This window comes from Capricornis sumatraensis, chromosome 8 (genome assembly GCF_032405125.1).
Source record: "Capricornis sumatraensis isolate serow.1 chromosome 8, serow.2, whole genome shotgun sequence".
NCBI classification, from domain to species: Eukaryota; Metazoa; Chordata; class Mammalia; order Artiodactyla; family Bovidae; genus Capricornis; species Capricornis sumatraensis.
In genome coordinates, this window is record NC_091076.1 from 32308172 (window position 1) to 32329889 (window position 21718).

Consider the following 21718-nt stretch of genomic DNA (forward strand, 5'->3'; position numbering starts at 1 on the left):
AGAACATGGCATCATTGTTCACCCAAGTTTATCCTCACCAAGATCTGGGACTCTACCTCCAAATCAGATCTTAAATCAGTACATTTGAACTTTGAAGTCAGTGTTAACAGCAATATTGTAACAATTCAAAGCCTTACTGCCAATCAGTATGTCACTCGGCCTCTGTCCCAGCCTTGCCTTAGGATAATTAGACCAAGGAAGCCATGGCTATCCTTGAATGAAAGAATTTAATTCAATGTAATGTCTTCATCAACCTGTTAACTGAAAAGCTTTTAATATTTATTTGGCTGTGCCCGGTCTTAATTCAGCACACAGGATTTTTAGTTGCAGCATGCAAACTCTTAGTTGTGACCTGTGGAAATCTAGTTTCCTGACCAGGACCCACTCCCAACCTCACCAGGCTCCGCCGTCCCTGGGATTCTCAAGGCAAGAACACTGGAGTGGGTTGCCATTTCCTTCTCCAATGCATGAAAGTGAAAAGTGAAAGTGAAGTCGCTCAGTCGTGTCCAACTCTTAGCGACCCCATGGACTGCAGCCCACCAGGCTCCTCCACCCATGGGATTTTCCAGGCAAGAGTACTGGAGTGGGGTGCCATTGCCTTCTCCGACATATATCACTACATTGTTATAAATTTTTTTTTTTCCTGCAGTGAGAACTTTTGAGATGTACTCTCTTAGCAAGCTGCAAACATATAAAACAGTATTATTAACTACAGTTACCATCCTATACATTATATCTCCATAATTTATTTTATAACTGGAATTTTATACCTTTTGACTACTTTCATCCATTTCACTTCTGGCATAAGACTATTTTTAAATAATTTTTTTGTGATTACTGAAGACATACATAATTAGTATTGAAAATGAAATATGGAAAAATGTAAGACACAAAGAAAAATAAAAGCCTATTAATCACACCATCCAGAAAATTATTAAGATAAAATTGTACATATAGAAGGAAAAAAAGGCATAGAGATAGGATAAATACAAAACTAAGCAAATTAAGCAAGCTTAACAAACTTCACTAAAAATATGAATTATTCAGCATATACAGTATACTTGCCTATATAATAACTTAAAAAAAAAATCACTGCTTCATTGTCTATCTTTGCTGCTAAACTGTGAGCTCCATAAGGACAAGGATCTTATCTATTTTGCTCCTTTAATGTATCACGCATGTGCAGTGCATCTGGCACACAGTACATAATCAATTGACAATTGTTGAAAGAATCTATAATCCTTTTTTTTAATGAGGCTCCAGATTATTCTCTCAAGCAATAGATATTTCAAAAATTCTAAAATTAAAAGTAGAAAACACATTGATACCCTTTGTAACAGGATCTGCCACAAAAGTAAAAACAGAAAACAAAATAAAATGAAAAATACTCAGACATAGCATGTTAAGACTATTAAAAAAAATTATGACTATAACCGCCAAGGATAGAGCCAAAGAAATTTTAAATCCAGGAACACACATAAATACCTTTCTTGAATATATGATTCATGTTAACATGTACTTTGGGTCTGAATTGTTCCAACTTTTCCACACCATATGAGGCTGTACCTCTCACCATAAAGTTACCGTATGAGGCTGTACCTCTCACCATAAAGTTATCAGAGATAATTTTAGTCTATTAACTTATAGACTAGAATTCATAGACTACTAACTTCAGTTGATAAAATCCCACAGAAAAAAAGTAAGTACTTGAATGGTGAGGGTAACTCAATCTCAGTTTTGCTACTTACTTCTTACTAGATTAGAAAATCCTTAAAAGAAGGGTACAGGACTTCCCTGATGGTCCAGTGGCTGGGAGTCCATCCGCCAACACAGAGGACATGGGTTCAATCCCTGGTCCAGGAGGACTTCTCATGCTGTGGAGCAGCTGGGCTCATGCACCCTAACTGCTGAGCTGGCACTCTAGAGCCCATGAGCTACAACAGCTGAGCCCACACACCGGATGACTGAAGCCTGATACGCCCAGAGCCTGTGCTCCACAAGAAGAGAAGCCACCACAATGGGAAGCCTGCGCACCAGCAGACCCTGCACACTACAACTAGAGAAAGCCTGCACACAGCAACAAAAACAGTCAGCCAAAAATAAAATAAATAAATGTTTTTAAAAGGAAAGGTTTACTGTATTGGTGTTTTTCTTTCTGGCTTACTTCACTCTGTATAATCGGCTCCAGTTTCATCCATCTCATCAGAACTGATTCAAATGTATTCTTTTTAATGGCTGAGTAATACTCCATTGTGTATATGTACCACAGCTTTCTTATCCATTCATCTGCTGATGGACATCTAGGTTGTTTCCATATATGGAATTTAGAAAGAGGGCAATGATGACGCTGTATGCTGATAGCAAAAAAGACTAAGATGTGTATAGCGGACTTTTGGACTCAGAGGGAGAGGGAGAGGGTGGGATGATTTGGGAGAATGGCATTGAAACATGTATACTATCATGTAAGAATCGAATCGCCAGTCTATGTCCGATGAAGGATACAGCATGCTTGGGGCTGGTGCACGGGGATGACTCAGAGGGATGTTATGGGGAGGGAAGAGGGAGGGGGGTTCATGTTTGGGAACGCATGTACACCCATGGTGCATTCATGTCAAAGTATGACAAAATCAATACAGTATTGTAAAGTAAAATAAAGTAAAAAAAAAAAAAAGATAGCTTGGAGGTGAGTTGAATTTAAGGGAGGATAGTACACAGGTCGGACACGACTGAGCGACTTTACTTTTACTTTTCACTTTCATGCACTGGAGAAGGAAATGGCAACCCACTCTAGTATCCCAGGGGAAAAAAATAATAATAATTTTAAAAAAATAAAGTAAAAAGGAAAGGTTAAATTTTTTTCTTTAAATCACCATAGGGAATTCCCTAGTCCAATGGTTAGGACTCTGCTCTCATCGGCAAGTACTTGGGTTCAAACCCTGGTCTGAAAACTAAAATCCCACAAGCTGAGTGGCAAAAAAGAAAAGAGGGTATTTTTAAAAATAAATAATCACCATAATGATTACTGTAATTAAAATATAGGAAATATTCACTATACATATAAGGAAAAGAAGTAGCTAATAAATGCTTGTCTTCCTTACTGAGAATTTAACAACAGATAAATTTCAAGGCAAACTTCTTAGTAATTAAAACAACAAGAAAGTCAGTTTTCATTAACAGGCCCAAGTTAGCCAGAAAATTCCTTCTGTCCCTAGTACCTCCAGTTGTGGGACAAGGCCAACAACCTCCCTCCAATCCTTTGTAACTTTTGACTACCACAACTCTATGATATAACAAAAATGATGAAGAAGAAATACTTTTCTCTCTTTCCTTCTAATAAATGTGTAAAGAACATCTCTTCTTTCAAAGGCAGAAGAACTGAAACTGGACATTTCAACCAGATAAGGCTCTGGTTCCAGCAATGCTACCACCAACAATCTACCACAGATCCATGCAACTTCTGGCACATGCACCTGGTAAGATCTTTTGCTCAAAGTAACAACTGGTAACTCCAATTACAGTAAAGTCATCTTTCTAATTTATGAGTGAACCTAAAAACTACTGTCACACAATTCAGTTATCACTAACAGAAGAGAACATATTAAGTTACAGTCACAACGCTAGTTAAAACAAAAAAGTATATCCTTTTATAAATACCTGACATTTTGAACACAAGAGTTCAAAGTTCAAATCATTAAAAAACTCAAAATACAAATCAAACCTAAAACTGCTCTAAAAATTAAAATTTAAAAACTCCAACAAGCCAAAAACCTAATGATTCAATTTATTTAGTACTATACAATAACTCAGTCAACCATATCCATACACAGATTAGGGGACTGTTATTAGATATATATAACTTCTCAATCAGTACCCATACTAAGACTATCTTTAAAAGATGGAAAAGTGTATTTTCCTCTTGAAGAAAGTCCTCTGGAGAAGAGGGAATATACTGGGGAGCTTTGGATGTTGGTAATTCCACAAAGTCAATGTCAACTTTTATTTATATCCATACATCCTGATCAACCACCACTCATCAAGAGGATGCTGGTGAAGTCCATACAGAGCACAGAACTGGGAGGGCTACATTAGACGGAGAACTGGGAGGGCTACAGCGTCAGCTGGCACACCCTTTTCCTATTCTAATTAATATCACTATGAAATCTAAATAAGATTCTAGCAAAAACTATATAAGCTTGGGCACTGAACAGCTGAATCAAGCTCTTGAACCTTAGTTTCTATACTTGCCAAATGGGAATAGCAGTACCAACCTCAGAGTGTAGCTGTAAGGAATAAGGAGATGTTTGTACACAGTAAATGCTCGGTAAGTGGTAGCTATTATTATATCCTTAAGACTAAAAAAGTAGTTTATAAAACCAAATTTGGGACTCCGCCCCGGTGGTCCAGTGGCTGAAACTCTGCACTCCCAATGTAAGGGGCCTGGGTTTGATCCCTGGTCAGGGAATTAGATCCCAAATGCCACTAAAAATCCCTCATGCCACAATGAAGAGTGAAGATTCTGCATGCCACAACTAAGACCCAGTGTGCCAAATAAATAAATATTTTTTTAAATAAAATAAAAAGTAATAATTGACACTGTAGGGGACAAAGGAAGCATTCTAAGCTGAAGCCATAATGTCACAATAAGACTTAAAAACTTAAGGGAAAGATCATAAAGTGCCTAAACAAGGACAATATAGAGAAATGGTCTTCTCCAAAGATGATGTGGTGTCAACATACCTACCACAATAAATGACTAGGCGAAAAGTATTTAACGGGCAACTCAGAAGAGTACACTTTATAAACTTTTTAAGGTATAATCACACCAGGAAAAACCAAGTTTTCTACAATAGGATTCTTTCAACAGCACTAAGACCTGCCTTTTAAGAATAGTAAAATGTATACAGAGCAAAACTCCTTTGTTAATAACAAAGACTATCCCCCAAGAGCACAAAAGCTCAAAATTACACTGTGCTTAAAGTCCTTTCTCACGACATGCTAAAAATTAATATTTTCAGTCCAAATGCACTTTTGTATGTTACCTCATAAATACCTTTAATAAAATTTGTAACACAACAGTATTTTGGGGATTCCCTGGGGTTCAAGTGGTTAGAACTTGGCACTTTGACTACAGTGCCCAGGTTCAATTCCTGGTAGGGGAAATAGAATACATAGAGTGTAGTAGGGCAAAAAAAAAATAATAATAATAATAATAATATATACACATATATATATAAGTACTTGGTTTATGTTAGGACTTTTGAAACATTTCATTTGATCCTCAGATATTACCTCTATTTCCTCAAGAAACCAGGTCCACAGAAATTAAGTAATTTGTCCCACAAACTACATATTAATATTACACTATTCAAGAGGCTGATTCAGCTGTCCTGAGATAATCAGCAAAACATTTAGTTCAACTAAATCCAATGTCTTTTAACTCTTTCTAGTACACCACAACTCCAAGACTCAGTCCAAACATTCTTAGTTGGAACAGTATTATCAATTATTACAAGTAGGTTAACCATCACCAAAGGCCTGAAAGTCTCCTCCCTGCACAGCATTTCACCTGCAGACTTCATTTGCCAAATATCTTGAACTGATTATTATTCTTAGATCAACTGATGACAAAATCTATTATCATAGTTGAAACTTTACCAACAATAATGCATGGCTGAACCCATTGGTATATTCTTTTGGCACGCATTATTTCTCATTTTTTACTTAGCTAGTCACCCACTGTTCAATACTAGCTAGAAAGTAACATGAAGTATTAGACTGACCCTGATATTTTTTTTCTTGTTTCTAACAATAGCCAAATGCAGAGGCCAAAACACTTATAAGGAATGGAGAGTCAAGCAATCTTATATACCACCCAAAATAGAATGCCATGACATAAAGTTTATGCCTGCATTTCAACTTGGTTAAAATATCATATATTCCAAAAACAAGTTACCAGCAATCCCTTTCCTCAAATTCCCACATTTTTCTTATAGATACATTACCATCATTTCCCAAGATATCCTAAAAGTAACTTACAAGGCATATGTCCTTCAAAATGACTATTTCCATAAAAAATATAAATATCAAATTGTAACTACTATATTGGGGAGTTTAACTTTTCAAGAAATTCTGCAGGAAGTCTTTATATCATGTAACCTTTTATTTGCCGGAGCTTTTTAATGGTAGAGATTTGGGCAGGTAAGGAGAGATATATGCCTGTACCATAATTGCTGTATTATTTTGGACAACTTCACATTTGGGCTCTTCCTAGCAATGTAAATATATTCTATTAACAGAAACTTCATTCCCATGGAGAATTGAAAACACCCTGATTTACTGAAAAGGAAATAGCTATCTGTTTCGCACAATACCCAGTCCACACTGTGGTCACCTAATACGGACAAAAAGGGGGAAAAGGACCTATTTGGACAACGTTTCTTCTTCAGCCAAAGGCTGTTCCCAGATAAAGACAATGCTCAGAGTACAACAACAACAAAAAACCTTTCCCTGAAAAAGAGAGGACAGATCGGGAATAAACAGGGAGTGAGTGTAAGCGCTCAGTGAGGGCTGGAGGCAGCAGGCGCGGCGCAGAGATGCTCCAGCGAAAAGAACCACCAGCAGCAAGCAGCAGCAGGAAGTTTCAATGGGGCCGGGCAGAGCATGCGCCCTGCACCCGCGCGGTGGCCTTATGTGGAAGGAGCACCACTTGCGAACACCAATAATAGACCGGCGGCACCAGAGAGAGAAACATGAGCAACAAGCACCTTCTTCAACTGTTTCCCCCTCCGTCTGAGCCCCTCCTCCATCCTACATACTAAACACCCCACCCTACCCTTCAAATGGGAGGGCGACTTCTTCTTCCCCTAAGCCTTACTGCCAGGATGAAGGGGGAAGGGACTGGAAAAGTGGAGAGATGCTTTTCTATTATTTGCGGGGGGAGGCAGGGAGGAGGAGAAAAACTATGGGGGAGGAGAAATTAACCCTCTGCCCACCAAAGCGGGGAAGCAAAACCGACTTCACCACCACCACCCCTCAAAGTGAGAATGGAAGAGGACCCCCTTCCTATGAAGGAGCAGCAAACCTCCAGACTCCCGAAGAAGGAGTTTGGGGGGTTAAACCGACCCTGGAGGGGAAGGGAAAGGAGACCGGAGCCGACTCTCTCGGGGGAGTTCCCACTAGAGGGAGGGAGAGATGAAGTGTCCTCTGGCCCCCGCCCACCCAGGTGGAGGGAGAGAAAGGGGAGCCCGGAGAAGACGAGCCCAGCCTCCCCCGAGATAGTAGGGAGGATGGTGGGAGGAGGGGAGGGAGCGAGGGAGGGGTAGAGAAAAGCGCAAAGCTGGCCGGAACCTGCGCTCCCCTTCCTCCGCCACCGAGAGGGCGAAGGGGAGAGGGACCCGGCCCCCACCGCGGGGTAGCAGCCCCCGGTGCGGCCGATAAGCACAATGACCCCCCTCATCCCCCGCGCCCAGACCTAGACGACGACGCCCCCACCTCTGCTGGGCGCCGGGCGGAGTTGGCCCTACGGGGCCTCCGCCCCGCCTCCCCACTGCCCGAGACCCCCGGGGGCTGGGCGGAGGAGACCGGCCGCGCGGAACTGCGCCTCAGCGGGAGGACAGAGCCGCGGAGGCCTGGGGTGTCTGTGGGGAGCAGAGAGAAGGAGCAAACCAGGGCCGCTTCCCGCCGGGCGTTCGGGCCCCCTCGCTTACCTTCTCCGTTGCCGACGTCCGGCGGCGGAGCTTGCAGCACCCGCTCGAGCTCCGGGAACGGCAACTCAGGCAGGTCGAGCAGCGGCCCGTAGCGCTCCAAGAAAGAGCAGACTACGGCGAAGTTGGGACACGAACCCGGGCAGCCCGGAGGAGCCATCGCCGCCGCCGCTGCCGCCGCCGCCGCCATTTTGAACTGGAGGATGGAGGAGGAGGCGATGGGGGGGTAAGGGGAGTTGGGGTGCCGAGGAACAGCAGGGCAACCTTTCAGACGACAGGAGGCGCTAGCAAGTGGGCGCCCCTGCGGATCCGGGCGTCTCAGGCACGGCGCCGCGATCCCACAATACAACGGCGGCTCAGAGCAGTCGAGAACCCAGTCAGACGGAGGAAAGAGAGGCGCTCCGTGGCTTTCACTTTCCGCCCTCTTCCCGCTCCTCCCACTTCGGGCTTGCCACTGCCTCGTGTGACAGGGGGAATGAAAACAAGGGCTGCGGGGCAGGGAGGCGGGGCTGGAAGCTCGGGAGGCGGGACTTTGGGGGCAATGACCAATAGACATGAAGGGGCGGGGCTTCGCTTGTAGACTGGCCGAAACTCTTTTCCGGGCGGGGCGAGTCGGGGTGGGGAGAGCGTCTAGCGGAGACCGCCTGAGCAAAGGTGAGAGGTAAAGCACGGAGCGGTTTGAGATCGCCGCTCCTCGGAGGGTGTCGGGTAAGTTTCGGGGGGCCACTCCTGGAACTGAAACTGGCCACCAGATGGTCGGGGAAGTTAAGGAGAGTGAATAAGAAGGAGAAAAAGAGCAGAATAAAAGAAAAAAATAAAAGCTATTCTGAGGAAAAATTGGAGAGGGGAGAAGTAGAGAGGTGTCCTGAGTTGGGGATTGGGATGGAACCTTTGTAATGAAGGCGTCTCTGTGAAGTTTGCTGAGGTACAAGTACTGCACCTGCTTGAAAGCACTGTCGGAGAACTGGGGGACGAGGGCCTGACGGAACGAGAATCTGCCGGGATCTCCAGTCTGAGGAGTTGGGGCCGTGTTAGGAAATCCGGGGTTTGAAGGGACCAGGCTCTTCTCAGGGAGCAAAGTTTGAGAGGATTGGGCCCTCCTGAGTTTGCCAGGGTGGGAGGGCGAGGGGCCCTGTTAAGGACTGAGATCTTAGGGACCAATCTCTGTAGCGGAACCAAGATCGAGGGTGGACTAGGACTGCCCTGAGTGCACACCTGGTAGGAAATTTGTTGCAAGGGCAAAATGTTTGTTAGAAGACAGAGTTCTGCTTCGTTGGGAGAAGTAGTGAGCACTCTCCCACAAAGAATCTCAGAAAATCCATCAGTAATGCAAACCAGAATGTGCAGCTTGGGATATAATGTGCATTATGTTTAAGAGTCTGGACTTGGAGTTCAGGAAGACTTGAGTCCTAACAGAACCGCTTCACGACATTGGGGAAGATTTTTTCATTTCTTTGAAAAATCTGACATGGGGGGGCCGGTGATGATAGTACCTACATCATAAGATTTTACTGTATAATTCACAATAAATTGATTAGCACAATGCCCTGGCACATTGTGAGTAGAAGTCGCTCAGTCGTGTCCGACTCTTTGCGACCCCATGGACTATACAGTCCAGGGAATTCTCAAGGCCAGAATATTGGAGTGGGTAGCCATGTCCTTCTCCAGGGGATCTTCCAACCCAGGGATCCAACTGGGGTCTCCTGCATTGCAGACAGGTTCTTTACCAACTGAGCTACCAGGGAAGCCCCTGGCACATTGTAAATACTTTAAAAATATTAGTTGCTACTATTGAAGAAAATCCAAAATTTAGATTGAATTCAATTGTTTGTAATTGATGGTTTACTACTTTGAGCCAAAAATTTCAGTGTGCATTTAAAATTTATATAGTATCTACTTAATAAAATAATTTCAAAATATAAATCACAAGACAATTTATAATTAAAAGAAAATAAAGAAATATATGGCATAACTCAATGGACATGAGTTTGAGCCACATTCCGGGAGATAGTGAAGGACAGGGAGGCCTGGCCTCCTGTAGTCCATGGGGTCACAAACAGTAAGACATGACTGAGCAACTGAACAACAACAAAAATATATAGGCAAATAATTATATTGGGAACAGAGAAAATGATTACTACATTAAAATTTAAATTTTGTTCTGCATTTCCAGGTAAAAAAGGGAAAAACCATAATGTTCTGTGTCAGACTATTAACTAAGGAAAGAATTCTCATTTATCAAGAGAAAAAAATTCTATATTGTAAGAGGAATTTATTAACTAGAATACTGATTCTTAATCCTGAATAATATATAAACCCTTTTTAAAGGAAAAAAATGTTCTTTTAAAATTTAAATACTCTTGAGAATTCCAGTTTAAGAAGTACTGATTAAATAAAGTCTACACAACAATGTGATTGTACTTCATGCCATTGAACTATGTGCTTAAAAATGGCTAAAATGGTAAGTTTTATGTTATATATATTTTGCCACAATAAAAAAGTTTTTTTTTAAAGTCTCACTTTAAGAATATTTCTATGATGATGAATTATACTAGCAAAAGAGAAGTTTTAATTTAATGTGTGGTAAAATGTTATAAGCAACACCAAAATGAAACAACTAAACTAAAACATATATTGTACAACACAGGGAATACAGCCAGTATTATATAGTGAATTTAAATGTAGTATAACTGTTAAAAACTGTGAATCACTGTGTTGTGCACCCAAAACATATAAAACTCTACATCAACTATACCTCAATTTTAAAAAAAAACTAAAATATATTGGTAGAACTCTCAAACTCCCAAGAGATACTATAGACCTGGGCTCCTGAACTCATCAGTTTTGCAAAGATACAAAAATCTTCATAAGATCATAACTTAATTGACTTTAAATGAAAGGCAGGTATACAATATTAAATAAAACTGTATTTTTATGAATGAATTTTGATGGGGTAAAAACCTTCAAACCAAAAGAAACACTTAATTATATCATTTAATAATACTACCCCTGCCTCTTTCTATTTCTTCACTTTCAGCTTTTCCAGCACCTCACCTGCTCTCTCTAGGGATTGTAAAAATAACTTAGAAAAAAACACAGCTTTATCTAATTTTTTCTTTTCTCAGTGCTGATACTGTTACTCAAGTGAGGGGCAGCTGATAAATAAGGTTAGAGTTTCTGCCTTTTCTAATCAAGATTGGCATTAGAACAAAGTCCTTGGGCATCAAAAGTTATGTCCACCCAAAAGATAAGAGATGTTTTATTACAAAGCAAGGTTTAGGTCAGATGTTCACTAAGTCTATTCTTAGAAAAATAAATAAATAATAAGCACCCATAATGACACATCGCTTCTTTTCTTGGGCCAAAAGAATTTGTGGCTTACGGGGAAAAGAAAAAACAAACCTTAGTTTTTCATTCAGAATTAATGACTAGTTTATTCAAAATACCAAAAAGAAACAACAAATGCTCATTAGAAGAATGGGTAAGTAAATTGTGATATAGTCTTTCAACAGACTACTGCTCAGACTGATACACACTGATACCTATTACAACATTCATGAATCCCAGAAGCATTTTGAATGAAAGAAGAAAGACGCAAGAGTAGGTACTTACAATTTCATCAACATGAAGGTCTAACTAATATGTGGGAATAGCAATTAAAAGCTACTTTTGATCTTAGAAGGGAATTGATTAGAAGGGTGCAGAAGGGAAATTTCGAGGTACATTTGGTACATGTTTGGCAAGTTTATACATTTGTGAGAATCTTTGAACTCAATAATATCTGCACTTAATTGAATATGCTTTCATTTTAAAATTTGATGACTTAGCCTTCAATTTTCTCAAATTGCATTGATATGAATCTGCCTTGTAACAGAATAATTTACACATATGTCCGTCTCCTCAACATAATATCTTTGCATTTGTTGCACATTTTTTTTTAACAGATATTATAAGCCTGGCAAATGTATATTGAGGTGAATTGGATTCGATCATGGAGCCAGTTTGGGAATTCCTAGTTAGTGATGAACAAATTTACTTAGTGAAAGTCACTTAGTCATGTCCGACTCTTTGCAACCTCATGGACTTTACAGTCCATGGAATTCTCCAGGCTAAAATACTGGAGTGGGTAGCCTTTCCCTTCTCCAGGGGATCTTAGGTTTAAAACTCACTTTTAAAACAATACTTTTAGAAGTATGTGTTATATGTAATGAAAAAGCCAGTGTTAACAGACGTAAGAATCTTATGTTCTTCAAAATAGTTTCTTAGGAAATTATATGAAAATAACAAGTAATATTAACAAGTTTTAATCCAGCCATTTTCTGGTTCTTTGTCTTAATGATAACTGACTTCTCTGTTGCATAGAATTCTATTCATTGAAGAATCACTTTTGGAAGTGTCTTACCATCTTTTTTCTTAACAGTTAGCATCTATCTATTCTTATTTCTTAAAAGCATGGCTGATATTGATAAATTATTTCTCAGATAAAATAATTATTTTTACTGAAAGAGAAATTATTTTGGCTTTTTTGTAGAAATGTGTAAGTTGGTCCTAATATTAGTATGGAAATGCAAGGAACCCAGAACATCCTAAAGAGTTTTTTAAATGATCAACAGAGTTGAAAGTTTCACCCTTCCTGGTTTCAAAGAAAAAGAGAAAATTTTATAGTTAATTGTACATCTTCTCTCTTTAGTGTAATATTAATTGTTCATAAATTGTTTATAAACTTATGTCTTCCTCCCATAAAACCCAAAACTGTGTTTATGTCCTTTGTTATGTAATACATTAAAAATAGATTAGTAGTTATTAATATTAGGTAGAAATGTCACTTGTTATTATCTTTATTTGGAGATTAAATACAGTTTAAGGACAGGTATATAGGTACCAAATTAACAAGGGGTAGACATGGTTAGCACTTCCCTGGTGGCTCAGACAGTAAAGCATCTGCCCACAATCTGGGAGACCTGGGTTCAATCCCTGGGTCGGGAAGATCTCTTGGAGAAGAAAATGGCAACCCACTCCAGTATTCTTGCCTGGAAAATCCCATGGACGGAGGAGCCTGGTAGGCTACAGTCCATAGGTTGCAAAGAGTCAGATATGACAGCAACTTCACACTCACACTCAGACGTGGTTAATTTTTTGTGTCAGTCTGGCTGGGCTATAGTACTCAGTTAATCCGATCAAACACTAATCTAGGTGCTGCTATGAGCGAAAAGCAAAGGAGAAAAGGAAAGATATAAGCACCTGAATGCAGAGTTCCAAAGAATAGCAAGGAGAGATTAGAAAGCCTTCCTCAGCAATCAATGCAAAGAAATAGAGAAAAACAACAAAATGGGAAAGACTAGAGCTCTCTTCAAGAAAATTAGAGATACCAAGGGAACATTTCATGCAAAAGATGGGCTTGATAAAGGACAGAAATGGTATGGACCTAACAGAAGCAGAAGATATTAAGAAGAAGTGACAAGAATACACAAAAGAACTGTACAAAAAAGATCTTCACGATCCAGATAATCACGATGGTGTGATCACTCACCTAGAGCCAGACATCCTGGAATGTGAAGTCAAGTGGGCCTTAGAAAGCATCACTACGAACAAAGCTAGTGGAGGTGATGGAATTCCAGTTGAGCTATTTCAAATCCTGAAAGAGAAGATCAGCCCTGGGATTTCTTTGGAAGGAATGATGCTAAAGCTGAAACTCCAGTACTTTGGCCACCTCATGCAAAGAGTTGACTCATTGGAAAAGACTCTGATGCTGGGAGGGATTGGGGGCAGGAGGAGAAGGGGACGACAGAGGATGAGATGGCTGGATGACATCACCGACTCGATGGACAAGAGTTTGGGTGAACTCCAGGAGTTGGTGATGGACAGGGAGGCCTGGTGTGCTGCAATTCATGGGGTCACAAAGAGTCGGACATGATTGAGTGATTGAACTGAACTGATGAAGGTGTTTTTGTGATCTAGTCAACATTCACATTTAATTGACTTTTAAATAAAGGAGATGATCCTCAGTACTTTTGGAAGCCCTCATTCAATTAGTTGAAAGACCTTAAAAGGAAAAGTGAGGTTTCCTTGAGGAAGAAGTAACACGTCAATATTGCAGTGACAATTTCTACCTAAGAGTCAGCAACCTGCCAACCTGCCCCCACAACTGGATAAGCCACTTCTGTGAAATAAATGTGTTAATATATATGGTCTACTGGTTCTGTTTCTGTATAGAACCCTGAGTGATACAAGCCCCTTTTAGTTACTGTACTTATCAATGCTAAATGATTCTTTTTTGAAATGTCTCTTTATTGAGAAATTCTATATTCATTGAGTCATTGTCATCATAATTTTTAAAACATTATATTAGTTTTTAAGTATAGTGATCCAGTGTTTTCACAAATTATACTCCACTAACAGTTATTATAAGACAATGGCTATAATTCCCTGTGCTATGGAAAGTCTGAATTTGGATTCTTCCCTACACTGTTGTTCTTAGTTTATTTGTTTCTGTGTAGTCACTAGCCTAAACTAAATCTGGAATTCTGTCTCCCATGGAATGTGTAGCCACTGAAATCTATATTAAGGGATTTTCTTTCTGTTTTTCTTGTTTTCTTTCTTTTTTTTTTCTTTCTTTCCTTTTTCTTTTTTTTTCTTTTGGTCATGCCATGTGGCTTGTGGGAACTCCATGACTAGGGACTGAACCTTGGGCCCCAACAGTGAAAGGGCCAAGCCCTAACTACTGGACCACCAGGGAATTCCCCTTGTTTTCATTTTTAAGCTTGGCTTCCTAGGGGTCTCCTCTGCCTGTATAGCATAGTGTCCAGCCAAAGATTAATCAAAGATTATGTTCAAACATCTCAAGCCAATAAGAGTTACCCTCTCTACTGATCTGATCAGTATGTGCTGGGGAGTACATTCAGTGTTCAGGCCGTTTTCATTTCCTTCCTGGTTCTCATATTCTTCTGAGTCCTCCAGAGCCCCATTACCTCTTCACTTTGTATGTTCTGTAGGCTCCATTAGCCCAGACATTTCCGTGATTTAGGTCTATTCGTGTCTTTGATGCATATGCTCACAGCCTTTGTTCCACTCTGGATACTAGAAAGCTTATCTAGCACCCTTGGCTGTATCACCTCTGGGAATTCCTTTTCAATCCTGGCCTACTCTGACAATCCAATTGTTTGCTCCAAATAGGCTCACAATAATGAAGAAGCAGAGCCACCTGCCATCCATGTTTATTTGCCATTGAGATCACCAGGTTAACAGATTATGCTCTAAATCAAGTAAGCCTCCTCTGCCTTAGCAGCAAGACTTGGTTTTCATGCCCTGCCCCAGTCAAGTTGAACCTCTGTGCCAGCAGAACTGATGTAGGGGTATGAGTGTAATCCCAGGCAAGAACAATAAAATATCTCACTGTTCTTATCTGAAATTCACTAGTTTTCATGAATATGCATTTCTTAAGTTTGAAGTATATTTCTGGAGTGCCAAATCATTATTTTGACAGTTTTGTCCAGCTCTATACTTGCTTTGGGGGAAAGGACTTGTCAACCTCCTCATTACATCATGCTGAAGTAAACCGCCACCTTTAATTTTATTTAATTTTTAATTTTTTGACTGCACAGTATGGTATGTGGGATCTTAGTTCCCTGACCAAGGATCAAACCCATGCCCCATGAATTGGGAGTGTGGAGTCTTAACCACAGGACCACCAAGGAAGTCCATTCACCTTTAATTTTATCTTTCAAGAAATATCCTGAGAATTCCCTCCGGAGTCTGAGAAGTAATTGTAGTATCTAGTTTCCATGGTTGGATGAGTCAGGATCCCAAGAATAACATTTCACTTTTTAGGCCTTTACAGAAGAAGTGACAACTACATAAATGAGAGAGATCCTTCTTAACTCATGGAGGACCAGGGCTTAGTATATTTTATATATAGCATTATATTTTAAAATATATTGTATTTATAGTATAGCTCCAGTATTTTGGAGCTGTTTCAAACTTACTTTAAAACTGATTAATTATATTTTTCCTTTAATTTCAGAGTTCAGTTAAGTTCCTTATGTCATCCCCTGAAATTGCTTCGCTCTCATGGGGGCAAATGAAAGTACAAGGCTCTACAAAAATCTATAAGGACTGCAAAGTGTGGCCAGGGGGAAGTCGGGATTGGGATTGGAGAGAAACAGGAACTGAGGTAAGCTATTAGTGTCTGGTTGAAACTGTGTAAGGCTGGCCAAGTAATTTCCAAACTCCTAAGCCTTAATGACCAAGTTCCAAGTGAAAAGTAACTATTTCTTTCATTCTCTCCCTCTTTCTTTCTCTCTCGATATAATACACATACCATTAAACTCACCATTAAACTTTTAAAATACGGAATACAATTGACTTTTTTTGGTAACTGTGCACCGTAACTACCATTACTAACTCTAGGACATATCTATCATCCCAAAGGAAAGCTCATAACCATTAGCAGTCATTCCCCTTTCTTCCCTCTCTCCAGCTCCTGACAACTACTACTTTCTGTTTCTATAGATGTGCCTATCCTAGACATTTCAAATAAACAAATTCATTCATTTCTCTTAAGTACAACCTAGGACTGGAAATTCTAGGTCATATGATAACTCTGATTCACCTTTTGAGGAACTGCTTCCCAAATTAACTGTACCATTTTACACTATAGATTTTAGGAATGTATGATGGTTTCAATTTTTCTAAGTCCCTCCTCACCAACACTTACTCTTATTTGCTTGGCTTTGCTTTTATTGTATACCATCCTAGTTAATGTGAAATGTTATCTCATTGTGATTTGAAGTTGCATTTCCATTATACTTCCTCCAGTATTCTCAGTGTACCATGATCAAAATAGTCTCCATCCTGTGAGTGGAGGTTGATTAAATGAAGGGAACCCTCAACTCACCCTCCACACTCACATGGGACTTGGCTTCAGCAATAGATAGTTGCAGGCAGTATCAGAAGCACTGATATCCTGATTCTTCCAGGAAGAAGGTCTTATAGCTGGTAGCAGAGACAAGGAATAGCCCTTGGCTGCAGCAGACTAAAGTGAGTTTCTACCTCAATGGACTAGGAGGAGGGAGGCAGGTAGGCAGTCTTTCTTAAAGTATCAGATTCTCACCTTTCCTACCAAATATTTCTATTTTTTTCTTAAATACTTATTTCTTAATTTGTTCTTTCCTCTTTGGGCCTTCCCAAAGTCTTTTTTAAAAAAATATTTATATATTTATTTGGCTCTGCAGGATCTTGGTTGTAGGAACTCTTAGTTGTAGCATGTGGGATCTAGTTCCCTGACCAGGTATTGAACCCAGGGCTTCCTGCATTGGGGCAGAGTCTTAGCCACCAGACCACCAGGGAAGCCCCTTTCCATAGTATTTGAATGATTGGGGTTAAAACAAATTCTTTTTAGGTTATGTTTTTTGGTTTGTTTGTTTTAATAATTTTAAGTACGGGTAGTGGACAGGAGCCTGGTGGGCTGCCGTCTATGGGGTCGCACAGAGTCGGACATGACTGAAGTGACTTAGCAGTAGCAGTGGAGCTCCTCGTGCTCTAATGATGGAAGTTGATCCTTCCATTTTGAAGGATGGTTTTGCTGGATATACAATTTGTCATTGACAGTGTTTTTCTTGCAACACTTTGAAAACATCATTCTACTTTTTTTGATGTTACTGGTTACTAATGAGAAATCAAATTTTATTCTTATTAATGTTTCCTTGGACTCAACAAGTCACTTCTCTCTTGCTGCTTTCAAAATTCTCTTTAGCTGTTGACAGCTTGACTATGATACATCTATCAATACATGTGGATCTCTTTGAGTTTATTCTGCTTGGAATGTATGGAACTTCATAAATGTGTAGATTGTTATTCATCATTACATTTGGGAAATTTTCACCAGTTACTTCTTCAAAAATATTCCCTCTATCTCTCATCCTCTGTGAAAACTGTTAGGGGTATGTTGTGGGGGCTTTTTATGTGTTTTTGGTAGAGGTTTTTGGTGTCCTACAGGTCTCTGAGGCTCTGTTCATTGTTTTCATTCATTTTTCTGTCCCTTTTTGCAGACTGAATCATCTCAATTTACGTATCTTTCAGTTTTGCTGATTTTTGCCTACAGTTATGCCCCTTTAGTGTAATTTTCATTTCAATATTGTACTTTCAGCTCCAGAATTTCCTTTAAAAAATAATTTCTATCTCTTTATTGTTATTCTCCAGTTAGATACATTCTTACACTATCCTTTAATGCTCTAGATATGGTTTCCTGAAACAATGACAGAAGTTTCCTTATATGCTTGAAACCAATAAGTGTTTTACTTTGGGTTAAGGGGCTCTGTATGCAATTTGGGATATGCAGTCAACATTTAGCCAAGACACTTTAAAACTCTGTTTGATCCTTGCTTATGAAGACTCTAAGAGTTATGACCTTAGGGCCTTCTCAGGTCATTTCTGGGCATATGCACAACCCTGGACATGTGTACGGCCTTTTCAATACCAAGGTTCATATCTGAGCTTTTCAAAGCCTCTTATAAACATCTCATTTTTTATTCTTTTCATGTTAGTTTTTTAGAACCTCTCACTTGCCCTGTTGTCTGCTTCCTCAGGCAGCTGCTACTCTGCTGCTGCTGCTAAATCGCTTCAGTCGTATCCGACTGTGTGTGACCCCATAGACGGCAGCCCACCAGGCTCCCCCGTCCCTGGGATTCTGCAGGCAAGAACGCTGGAGTGGGTTGCCATTTCCTTCTCCAATGCATGAAAGTGAGAAGTGAAAGTGAAGTTGCACTCTTAAACAATTGTCTCTGTTTTTGACAACCTTCTCCAGGAGAAAAGATGGTTTGCACTGGTGAGCTCCAACTTAGATCAAATAAAGTCTATGAGTGAGGTCTTCCATGGAACCACCAGACAGGTTAAATAATGACAGTTCTCTGGGGATGGGCATTTGAAGGAGTTTTAATCCATTATTCTATCTTGGGTGATTGCAAAGCTGGTGGTTTTCACTGTGATTCCAGGTTGTTGGTTTTCAAGGTGACCACAGAAGTGAGAATGGGATAGTGGGATGTGTTAAAGACCCCATTATCCTGTTATTGTTAATTTCTCCTTTTATGTCTGTTAACATTTGCCTTAGATATTGAGGTGTTCCTATTTTGAGTAATACCTATGTTTCTAAATTTGTTGTTTCTTTTTCTTGAATTGATCCTTTATGTCCTTCTAACGGTATTTATTTACTTTTATAATTTTTATTATTTTTTGGCTGCACCACGTGTCATGTAGGATTTGTGTTCCCCAACCAGAGATCAAATCTTTGCCCTCTTAGTGGAAACTCAGAGTCTTAACCACTGGAGCACCAGGGAAATCCCAGCAGGCTTTAAAGTCTACTTTCTCTGATATAAGTATTGCTTCTCTGGCTTTCTTTTGATTTCCATTTGCATGGAATACCTTTTATCATTGCCTCATTTTCAATCTCTATGTGTCTCTAGATCTGAAATGAGTCTCTTGTAGGCAGCATATATATGGGTCCTGTTTTGTATCTATTCAGCCAGTCTATGTCTTTTGATTGGAGCATGTAGTTCATTTACATTTAAGGTCATTATTGATGTATGTTCCTAATACCATTTTGTTAATTGTTTCAGATTTGTTTGTGAGGTCTTTTTTCCCCTTTCTTCTTTTGCTCTTTTCTCTTGTGATTTGCGGAGAAGGCAATGGCACCCCACTCCAGCACTCTTGCCTGGAAAATCCTATGGACGGAGGAGCCTGGTAGGTTGCAGTCCATGGGGTCGCTAAGAGTTGGATACAACTGAGCGACTTCACTTTCACTTTTCACTTTCATGCATTGAAGAAGGAAATGGTGACCCACTCCAGTGTTCTTGCCTGGAGAATCCCAGGGATGGGGGAGCCTGGTGGGCTGCCATCTATGGGGTCTCACAGAGTCAGACACAACTGAAGTGACTTAGCAGCAGCAGTTTGTGATTTGATGACTGTCTTTAGTGTTATGTTTGGATTCCTCTTTCTTTTTTGTGTGTATATCAGAGATTTTTGTTTACTGTGAGGCTTTTATGTGTGTGTGTGTGTGTGTGTGTGTATACTGCTAAGTCACTTTAGTCATGTCTGTTAGCGACCCTATGGACTGTAGCCCACCAGGTTCCTCTGTCCATGGGATTCTCCAGGCAAGAATACTGGAGTAGGTTGCCATGCCCTTCTCCAGGGGATCTTCCCAATGCAGGGATCGAACCCATATCTCTTATGTCTCCTGCACTGGCAGGCAGGTTCTTTACCACTAGCGCCTCCTGAGAAGTCCATATCTATCTATCTATCTATTTATCTATGCTTGTTTTAAATTGCTTACCTCTTAATTTCAAATGCATTTTAGATAGCCTGCATTTGTACTCTCTTCCCCTCACAATTGCTTTTTGGTTTTTCCTTTTTTTGGCCATGTCACACCACATGCAGGATCTTAGTTCCCCAACCAAGGATCAAACTCATGCTGCCAGCAGTGGAAGTGCAGTCTTAACCACTGGACAGCCAAGGAGGTCCCACAATTACTTTTTTGATATTATATATTTTACATCTCATTGTTTTCTGTGTCTGTTAGGCACTTATTGTGGATACAAATATTTTACTATTTTTGTCCATTTAACTTCCCTAGTAGCTTTGTGTGTGGATGATTTCCTACCTTTATTGTATGCTTGCCTTTACCAATGAGGTTTTTCATTTCCTAATTTTCTTGTTATTAGTTGTGGCCTTTTCTTTCTGCCTAGAGTAGATCCTTTAGCATTTGTTATAGAGCTGGTTTGTTGGTGCTGAATTCTTCTAGCTTTTGCTTATCTGTAAAGTTTTTGATTTCTACATTGAATATGAACAGGAGCTTTGTTGGTATTATTTGATTGTAGGTTTTTCTTCTTTCTTCACTTTAAGTGTATCATGCTACTCCTTTCTGGCCTATGGAGTTTCTGTTGAAAAATAATCTGATAACCTTATAGGAGTCCCCTTGTATGTTATTTGTTGCTTTTCCCTTGTTTTTAATATTCTCTCTTTAATTTTTGTCAGTTTGATTACACTGTGTCTTAGTGTGTTCCTCTATGGGTTAATCCTGTATGGGACTCTGCTTCCTAGACTTGGGTAACTTTCCTTTCACAGGTTAGGAAAGGTTTCAGCTATTATCTCTTCATATATTTTTTTCAGGCTCTTTCTCTCTTCTCTTTCTGGGACCCTTATAATGCCAATATTAGTGGGTATGATGTTGTCTCAGAGGTCTTTTAAACAGTCCTAATTTCTTTTCATTTTCTATTTTCTGTTTGGCAGTGGTGATTTCCACTATTCTGCATTCCAGCTCACTGATCCATTTATCTGCTTCATTTAGTCTATTATTGATTCCTTCTAGTGTGGTTTTCATTTTAGTTATTGTTTATTAATTCTGTTTGGTTTTTCGTTTTTAAATTCTTTGTTAAAAACTTCTAATTTCTCTCTCTGTGCATCCATTCTTCTCCCAAGTTCTTTGATCATCTTTAAGATCATTACTCTGAAATCTTTCTAAGGTAGATTGCTTATCTCAATTCTTCCTCTGGGGTTTTATCTTATTCCTTCATCCAAAACATATTCCTCTGTCTCTTCATTTTTTCTACATTGCTATTTGTATTTTTAAGTATGTGGTAGGTTAGTTATGTTTCTCCACCTTGGAAAAAAAAAGTGGCCCTCTATAGGATAAATCCTGTGTATCCCAGAAGTATACTCCACTCTCAAGGGCCAGGGGCCAGCTGGTCCCAAAGTAGTGTCTGGGCTGCATTTAAAGATCAGTTTGCAGGCTGCAGGACTGACTGTAGTTTTTCTTAGTTCTGATGTCTGCCCTCTAGAGAGTTGAGCTGGGTCTTGACCCTCCGGTGTGCAGGGCTTTGTCTAGAAGCATGTCCTGTGGGGTCAGGAAGTCTACAGGCAGCACCTGTCTGCTGATAGGTGGGCCATGTGCCCAGCCAATGTTGCTTGACCTCAGACATCCTAGCACTGAAGCCTACAGGCTGTTCTGTGGGACCAGGTTTTGATGT

The 21718-nt window shown here is 39.9% G+C and overlaps 2 protein-coding genes across 4 annotated transcripts in view; one reads left to right on the forward strand and one right to left on the reverse strand.

Moving 5' to 3' along the window:
• RSF1 (remodeling and spacing factor 1) overlaps positions 1–7893 on the reverse strand; it is a 144712-nt gene extending 136819 nt beyond the window's left edge. Inside the window, exon 1 of the mRNA XM_068977665.1 lies at positions 7707–7893. Within this exon, the coding sequence (XP_068833766.1) occupies positions 7707–7893 (187 nt within the window). The remainder of the gene's footprint in view (positions 1–7706) is intronic.
• A 430-nt stretch (positions 7894–8323) lies between these two features.
• The window catches only part of AAMDC (adipogenesis associated Mth938 domain containing), a 29342-nt gene continuing 15947 nt past the window's right edge, over positions 8324–21718 (forward strand). For 2 of the 3 annotated variants that reach the window (XM_068978536.1, XM_068978534.1), the window contains exons 1-2: positions 8324–8411; positions 15724–15873. In XM_068978536.1, the coding sequence (XP_068834637.1) occupies positions 15742–15873 (132 nt within the window). In that variant the 5' untranslated portion in view covers positions 8324–8411; positions 15724–15741. Of the gene's footprint in view, positions 8412–14876; positions 14966–15723; positions 15874–21718 lie in introns of all 3 variants that reach the window. The other variant, XM_068978535.1, reaches the window with a different exon arrangement.